Here is an 8,353-nt window from a genome sequence, read left to right as displayed (position 1 = left end):
TTTGAGCTCTGGGTGTGCTAGCGATCGTCTTTGCTACTGACCAGCCTTTACAGAGCGCGTGCAGTGCTTGAGGGCCTGCCTTCAGTGTTTTTACAGAGAAATCCACAGGGAGTACGTTTTATTTCCCCTGAGGGTCAGAGAAATCAGGTCACATGTCCAGGTCATCCTGAGGCTCAACTTTGCCCAGGATGCTGGCTAATGGCTGGGGTATGGCCCAGCGCCAGAGTGGCCTGGACCCAAGGGTTTTCACCCTGTCCCCTCCGGGAGTGTGTGACCTGGTCTCCTGGCTCTGCGAAGAGCTGCCAGCCCTCCCCTTGGGCTGGCACGCGGAGAGCCCTGGGCACCTGGCTGTATATGTGTTTTCTCTTTAAGATTCTCAGTTGGTTGGTGTTTGTGCCTGGAGGAAAGGACAAGCTCTGGTGAGGGTGCTGCTGGGGCCCCCGCCTGCCCTTCCCAGGCTCCAGAGCAAGGTCCCCTCGAGAGACCAGGCCCCCATCGCAGAATTAGGTACCTTGTGTCTCCGCCTGGACTCTGCTCCGATCCGTGTGGCATCTTGCGGGTGGGGGTTGGGCGCCAGGGGAGAGACGCCCAGGTGGCAATGGCATCGGGGTGTGGGCGTGGCACCCATTCCCCAAGACCTGTTAGATGCCTGCCAAATCCACCAGCAGACAGGGGCTTCGGGTAGTCTCTGCGTTTAAAAAAACTAAAAAGAGGGTTTCTGTCCCTGCGAAGCAACTTTCTGCTCCTGGAAGGCAGGGCACGACCGCCAGGCTGTCCTGACTTAGAGAATGCAGGCCTGCAGCCACAGCGGCTCCCAGGAGACGTCTGTCACCCCCCCCACACACACACACACACTCGGGTTTCGACATGTTCAGAGAGGGTGGCTCTGTGCCAGACTCCTGGGCACAGCCATGAGTCACCCAGACGTGGCATCTGCCCCCAGAGGGCTTCTGCAAGTGGATGTTGAGTACAGAGCCAAGAGCGGGGGTGGTCTCTGGGGGGTGCTCTGCTCCTCCTGGCAACCCTGCGACTGCCTGTCTTTGCAGAACACAGCAAGAAGGTTGGAGCCACCGAGAGCTCCCCTGTCCACCCCCGGACGCCAAGTCCAGCCTCTGTCCGCAGTGACCTGCAGATGCCCTCAGCCAACGTGCCCACCCTGGCTTCCCGCGATCCACCCGTGAACGTCCAGGCTGCTATGGCCGTCCTTCGAGACCTCCGCCAGCAAATCCAGGCCGGGCTAGAGCTGGCCCGGGCCCGCCACACGAGCCGAGGGCTGGAGCTGCATGGCCTGGCAGGGAGGAGGCGGCCAGGCCCCTGGAAACCCTCAGACGTCCCGGGCTCCTTCTGGAAGAGGCCTGGGGCCCCGACGGACGGGCTGCCCGCCTCCGAGAGGGCTGGGAGCCTCCCTGCTGCACAGCGCTGGAGCCCTGTGGCCAGGTGGGAGTCCTATCCACCCAGGACCTGGGCGGCCCCAGGACGGGACACCTCCTTCCAGAGATGCGTGAGCCCCACTGAAGGGCTGAACTCCTTCCCCCAGCGGCCCTGGAGCGCCTCGGCCAGGCAGGCCTCCTGCCCACCAAAGACCTGGGCATTCCAAGGACAAAACCTCTCTTTGAAGAGGCCCGGGAGCCCCCCCGAAAGGTGGGTCCCCTTCCTGCAGCGGTCTTGGAGCGCCTCGGCCGGGCAGGCCTGGGGTCCACAGAGGACCTGGACTGCTTGTGAAGACCCGGCAGCCCCCGCCCCGAGGCCATGGAGCCCTCTGGAAAGGCCAAGCCAACCCATCTGGCGACCCTGGAGCGCCTCCTTCACACAGGGGCCCAGCCCCCTGTATCAGGGCAGGGGTCCCCTGCGGACCCCCTCGGGGGCCAAGCTTGCCTGGCCAAGGCCCAGCCAGGGTGCGCTTCGGAACGCACCTGAGAAGGAGAATGAGGTGCGGCCACCCCGGCCTTGCCCCAAGCCCCGGGGGGCCCTGGGCCCCCTCCACAGCTCCGAGTCCCTTCGTGAGTTCATGCGCCAGAAGACTGCAGCCTGGCGGCGGCAGGCCCTCAAAGAGAAGGCCTCAGCCATGCACTCGCTGGAGCTCAGAAACCAGAGGCTCCAGGGCGCCCACAGGAAGCAGAGGGAGGCCATGCTGGGCAGAGCCGTCCCCGTGGTCTCCCAGACGACCCCCGGCATTGTGACCTTCGTCCCGCATGCGGCACAGTCCAGGGTATGTGGCAGCTCAGACACCCAGCTCCCCTGGCCTCCATGGGGCTTCGCGGGGACCCCATTGCCTCCGTCTCTGCCCACCCTCCGCCCGGAAGGGGCCAGCCTGTGATTCCCGCGGAGGCCGGGGGCCAGCTCCGAGGCTGAGACAGGGTCTGGGGTCTTGTGGCTGGGCTGGGGCTGACAGCATCCTTCTCTGCTTTAGGACCTGGAAGCCGCCGCCGGGCCGGGGGAGCCGGTACTGCAGTGGAGCAAAGTGACTTCCGGTATGGTGCTGGGGGACCAGGAGGCCCCGGGCAGGTGGGTGTGAGCGGCGGGGCTGGACTTCCTGGGGGGCTGTCCCGGGCAGGGGTTGGCTCGCTCGGTCCAGAGCTGCACAGAGCCTGTGATCAGGGCTGCGTCGGTTTCCACTGAGGTGAGATTGCTGTCACGTAAAGTTAACCTTTATAAGCTGAACTATTCAGGGGCCCTTAGTACATTCACAATATTTTGAAACCAACCACCACCTCCGTCTAGTCCCAAAACGTTTCATCACCCAAAAGGAAATGCAGGTTCCATTCGCAGTCACCCCCCACTCCTCCCCCGAGCCCTGAGGCATCCCCAACCTGCTGTTCGTCCTTATGGATTCACCTGTTCTTCTTTTTTTTTTTTTCCCCATGTACTATACAGGAGGTCCTTGTTGGTTATCCGTTTAAAATACAGCAGCATGTACATGTCCATCCCGAGCTCCCTAACTATCCCCTCCCCTCATCTTTCCTCTGGGCAACTGTCAGTTCATTCTCTGAGTCTGTGAGTCTCTTTCTGTTTTGTAAGTAAGTTCCTTCGTGTCTTTTTTTTAGATTCCTCATATAAGGGGTGTCATACGATATTTCTCCTTCTCTGACTTACTTCGCTCAGTGTGACACTCTAGGTCCGTCCACGTTGCTGCAAGTGACATTATCTCATTGTTTTATGGCCGTAATATTCCATGTATATACGTACCACATCCTCCTTACCCATTCCTCTGCTGATGGACATCTAGGTTGCTTCCATGTCTTGGCTGCTGTAAATTGTGCTGCAATGAACACTGGGTTGCATGTATCCTTTTGAATCACTTTTTTTTTTTTTTTCCAGATAAATGCCCAGGACTAGCATTGCCCAGGACTACCCTATGCCCAGGACATAGGGTCATATGGTAGCTCTGTTTTTAGTTTTTTGAGGCACCTCCATACTGTACTCTGTAGTGGTTGTACCAATTTGCATTCCCAGCAACAGTGGAGGCGGGTTCCCTTCTCTCCACACCCTCTCCAGCATTTACTGTTGGTGGATTTTTCTGAGGCTGGCCGTTCTGGCTGGCTGGACTCACCTCTTCTCAGGGCCTCTGTGCCTGGCTCCCTCCTCTGAGTGTGTTTTCCACGTTCATCTGTGTTCCAGCCTGCGTCAGGACTTCCTTCCTTTTTATGGCTGAGTAATATTCCACTGCGGCATCTCCCACATTCTGCATACCCATAGTCAGCTCGTGGACTTGTGGGCTGTTTCCCCCTTTCGGCCGCTCTGACTGAAACATCTGAGCACTCGTTTTCAGCTCTCTTGTGCGTGCACCCAGGAGCAGAGATGTCGGTCCCGCGGTACCTCTGTGTCTCACTCACGGAGGCACCGCTGGGCTGCACTGGCCGCAACCACAGCTTTTTACATCCCCACCAGCAGTGCAGGGAACCCGCGGGTCCCCGTCCCCGCCCACACCTCCCTGTGCTCGCCCCTTGCTCTCACGCTCTCTTGGCTTTCACTGCAGTGTCTCTTCCTTTCTTGGGGGCAGCTGTACAGGCGGCGCCTCCCCCGGCAGCATCTTGAAATGCAGGGTGGGAGACCTCCCGCCGCTTTTCTGGGCGACTGAGCGTCCAGGCTCCCCGGAGGCTGCCCTTCCCAGCGCTCGTCCCCACAGCGAAAGGCTGTGGGCAGTGCCCTGGGAGCTTCCGGCCAGGGCCAGCCACTTCCTGGCCACCTGCCTGTTGATGAGGGTAGGGCAGTGTGCCAAGGAGCTCACAGCCAGGTTCCAGGAGTGTCATCCACTTGTGGCCAGGGGGAGGAGCGGACCCAGAGGGGCTGAGGACAGGGGTCCCCGCAAGGCACCGCCCCACCAGGAGCTGCCTGCCCTGTGGTTGCTCTGAACCTGCGTCCTGGGTGCACCTTTGGTAGCCAGGGTTCTGGGAGGGGGCTTTGGGCTGAACCCCTTGGAGCTCAGCACCACCCCTCTTTGCAGGCGCTCACCTCAGTGGATTGGATACCCTCCCCTGACCCCTGGCTCCTGGAAGTTTCTCTCTCTGGCTCCTTTTTGCTTCATTCGTCTTAAAGGTGCACGTCCCTGGGCCACATCCCCAGATTCGGGGGCCACAGGGCAGCCCGGGGTCCGCATCTCTTTTTAACTTCTGAGGGTTGGTGTCTGGTCACACCCAGACGAGGACACAGGCCCAAAGTGAGCGTGCACACACTGAACGCCCGTGTCGCCTGCCGCCCCACGGGCAGCCCCCCATTGGACAGGCTGCAGGGGTCCTCGCTGCGCAGCTCCTCTGGCTGGACACAACGCTGGGGGACGTCCATCTCCACGGGCGGGGCGGCTCTAGGTCCTTCATCTTGCTTCACTGTGTCCTTTATTTTCACTTACAAACATTTCGCTTAAAATACTCATAACATCCCCTTCATGGATAACAGCCTTGTCATGGTGAAGAGGCTTGTAAAACTCAGTGGAGCTATGAGCCATGCCGTGCAGAGGCACCCGGATGGACAGGTCATACTGAAGAGGTCTGACTAAACGTGGTCCACTGGAGAAGGCGATGGCAAGCCACTCCAGTGTTCTTGCCTCGAGAACACCATGGACAGTATGAAAAGGCAAAAAGATAGGACACCAGGAGATGAGCTCCCCTGGGTCAGAAGGTATCCAATGTGCTACTGGGAAAAGGTAGAGGGCAATTACTAACAGCTCCACAAAGAATGAAGTGGCTGGGCGGAAGCAGAGACAACGCTCAGCTGTGGATGTGTCTGGCTGGTGAAAGTAAAAAGTCTGATGCTGTAAAGAACAATAGTGCATAGGAATCTGGAATGTTAGGTCCATGAATCGAGGTAAGTTGGTCATGGTCAAGCAGGCAATGGCAAGAGTGAATATCAAAATCTTAAGCATCAGTGAACTAAAATGGACAGGAATGGGAGAATTTAATTCAGATGACCATTACGTCCACTACTGTGGGCAAGAGTCTCCTAGAAGAAATGGAGTAGCCCTCATAGTCAACAGGAGAGTCTGAAATGCAGTACTTGGAGGCAACCTCAGAAACAACAGAAAGATCTTGGTTTGTTTCCAAGGCAAACCATTCGATGTCACAGTAATCCAAGTCTATGCCCCAACCACTGATGTTGAAGAAACTGAAGTTGACTAGTTCTGTGAAGACCTACAAGACCTTCTAGAACTAACACTATAAAATGATGTCCTTTTCGTCAAAGGAGATTGGAATGCAAAAGTAGGCAGTCGAGAAGGCTGTGTTTTCATTCTGCTGATGGGGTCTTTTGACACATACATGTTTTTAACTCTGAAGTAGCCCGAGTTGCCTGTTTGTTGTTTTGTTACCAGTGCTTCTGGGGTCATATCCAGGAAATCACTGCCAACCGGTCTCCTTCCTTCTAATAGGTGCGCGCGGTCCGTCGTGATCACCACGGTCACAAATGGACTCAGTGAAGAGACACCGGGCCTGGCCCGGAAGCTGCTTCCACGTGCACCCCTGCACACGCGTGTCTCCCGCGCGCATGGAAACGATCGCCGCCCCCAGGCTGATCCCTGTCCCTTCTCTCCCTGCAGCTTCTGCCTCTGTTTGAACAGAGCCTTGAACCCCACCAAGACTCTGGAGGTGGGAGGCCCCCAAGATGGCTGGGAGGGCGCGCCCCTGCTGATGCCAGCCAGCTCCTCCCTGGGGCCCCTGAAGTTCCAGGACCTGAGTACGCACTGCCGGAGCCCGGGGCTCTGCATCTACCTGGACCCTGAGGAGTCGGAGCGCCTGGGCATGCCGGGCCCCCTGCACTTCCGGTACAAGCAGGCCCGGCTGCAGGCCCTGGAGACCATGGCCAACATCCTGAAGCAGCGGATCGACGTCCTGACGGACAAGCTGCACCGCTCCGAGGCAATGGACGCGCTGGTGGGGCCTGGCCCGGGACCGCTGCCCTCCGGCTCCAGCACGCCGGCCTGCCCCAGAGCCCTGGTGCCCAACATGGGCCAAGGGGCGCCCTGGGACTGGGCAGGGCTGCAGGCCAGGCCGCTTCTCTCCACCCCTGGCTTCCCGGACACGGAGACGGTGCACTGGAGCCCTGGCTGGGAGCGGCTGCAGAGTGCGAGCCCCAGGGCCCGCCATGCCACTGAGCCCATAGGTAGGGATACCCCCAGGCCCCACTGGCAGCCAGGGGACCCCCACTTTCTCCTTGCCCCTGGGTCTCTTCCCCTCAATGGGGGATGATGACTAGACCCTGGCCATTGTCCCTCTGTGCCTGCTGTCACCGCCTTGCCTCTGCTGGGGGAGGGGTGGGCCTCGGTCCTGAGGTTGACGTCCCGCCCCCTCCCCGCCCCACCTCCAACTCCGCAGAGGGGCGAGAGTGCAGGACCCCTGTGCCTCCTGCCGTGGGGATGCGGGGGGACCACCTCACTCCCTGCAAAGCGGCAGCCCCTCCCCACCCCGCCGGCCTGTAGGAAGTGAAGTCCTGGTGCTCCTCTCTCAAAAGGTTTCACAGACAATGGACGCTCCAAGCTGGACGGGAGGCTGGCAAGAAACGTGGCTTCTTTCCAGGCCCTCAGCCCCTTCGAAGGGAGGTAAGGCTGGGCGCTGCCCTTGAACGACCTCATGCCCCTGGGGCAGGCGCAGCCAGGCCAGCGGGGCAACACAGCTCCTGGCCTGTCCCGGGGAGAGGGGGGCCTCGGACGCCTCTGGCTGGACTGTGCGCAGTGGGCCACCTGGGGCCCCAGTCGCCAAGGCGTCCACAGGTGGTTGGCAGGCTGCTTGTGTCCGGGGTGTGTGGAGACAGGGGCCCTCCATCTAGGTCTCTTGCCAGCGTCAGATCCTCAGGACCGCCTGCCCACAAGCCCCTGAACAGGCCCGTCTCCAGCCCTGACCTTCTCTGGGGCCACTTCACACAGGTCCCTTTTCATCAGTGGTTATGGACAGATGACCGGCCTGGGGCAGGGGCACCAGGGGCCCTCAGCAACCCCGCTCTCCACCCAGCCAGCCCCAAGTGGGCCCGCGAGGCCGCCTTAGCAGTCACCGTCCCAGGGACGCTCTGCTGGGCCCAGCCTCACACCAGGCCCCCCCGGCCGTGCAGCTGCGCCCACCCCTGGCCTGTCTCCCAGCTCGCCACCCCCCCAGCAGCCAATGTCGCTGCCCAGGGCCCTAGGCCCTGGGCCCTGTCAGCCCCTGGACTTCACTGAGCAGCTGTGGCCCCATCTCCTCCTGCAAGGAGTGCCCGCTCCCACCCCAAGAACCATTACTTCAGCCCCACTGCCTGGCGGCTCCCGCAGGCGTGAGTCCCTGTCCAGCCCTCCTCCCCGGCCAGCAGTGCCCTCCTGGCCCCCAGCCCCACCGCCGCCTTCCCAGTGCTGCCCCAGGAGGGTCTCAGACACCCGGGCCCCGCCCCCTCTGTCCTGGGGCAGCCATCCCCTCCCCTGTCCCGCCAGGCAGCCCCTCGCAGGATGCCCCCTCACCTCGCGCAGCCACAGGTCCTCTGACTTCAGGCTCCACAGCTCAGAGCCAAGGGGGAGAGGGGGTTCCAGAGGAGGTCAGGCCAGTGGCGGGGGGTGTTCCCAGGGGGCCGGCCAGAGACACTGGGAGGGGATCCTCACCACGCACTTCGCCAGGTGTGTCCTGGGCTCGGTGCCTGGGATGGGGCCTTGGGGGGCCGCCTGGGGGGTGCAGTGCTCATGAACAGAGAGGACAGTGGAGGGTGGAGACTGTGGCTGTGGTCAGAGAGCCAGGAACCCAAGTGGGGCGGGGGAGGCCCTTGCACGGGTCAGGGGGTGGTCAGCGCAGATCCCAGGCCTGTGCTGAAAGCACACCCCACCCCCCAGCCTGAGTCCTCCCTAGGAGGTGGGGGTTGCCTGTAGCACCCCATTCCCCCAGCGCTGCCTCTCCCCCCTCCCCTCCCC

General features: G+C 61.1%; 1 protein-coding gene across 2 annotated transcripts in view; it reads left to right on the top strand.

The window, feature by feature from the left end:
- The window catches only part of CCDC187 (coiled-coil domain containing 187), a 43,212-nt gene that overhangs the window by 8,648 nt on the left and 26,211 nt on the right, over nt 1-8,353 (top strand). For both annotated transcript variants that reach the window (XR_005718488.1, XM_040225518.1), the window contains exons 3-6: nt 1,047-2,209; nt 2,411-2,505; nt 6,029-6,591; nt 6,940-7,027. Coding sequence is in view for 1 of the 2 variants with exons in the window: in XM_040225518.1 (XP_040081452.1) it covers nt 1,047-2,209; nt 2,411-2,505; nt 6,029-6,591; nt 6,940-7,027 (1,909 nt within the window). In the remaining variant the exon portion in view is untranslated. The remainder of the gene's footprint in view (nt 1-1,046; nt 2,210-2,410; nt 2,506-6,028; nt 6,592-6,939; nt 7,028-8,353) is intronic.

The sequence above is a fragment of the Oryx dammah genome, unplaced genomic scaffold, assembly GCF_014754425.2.
Source record: "Oryx dammah isolate SB20612 unplaced genomic scaffold, SCBI_Odam_1.1 HiC_scaffold_25, whole genome shotgun sequence".
In the NCBI taxonomy this organism is placed as follows: Eukaryota; Metazoa; Chordata; class Mammalia; order Artiodactyla; family Bovidae; genus Oryx; species Oryx dammah.
The sequence above is the reverse complement of the archived record's forward strand: the minus strand, read 5'-3'. Positions and strand labels throughout refer to the sequence as shown.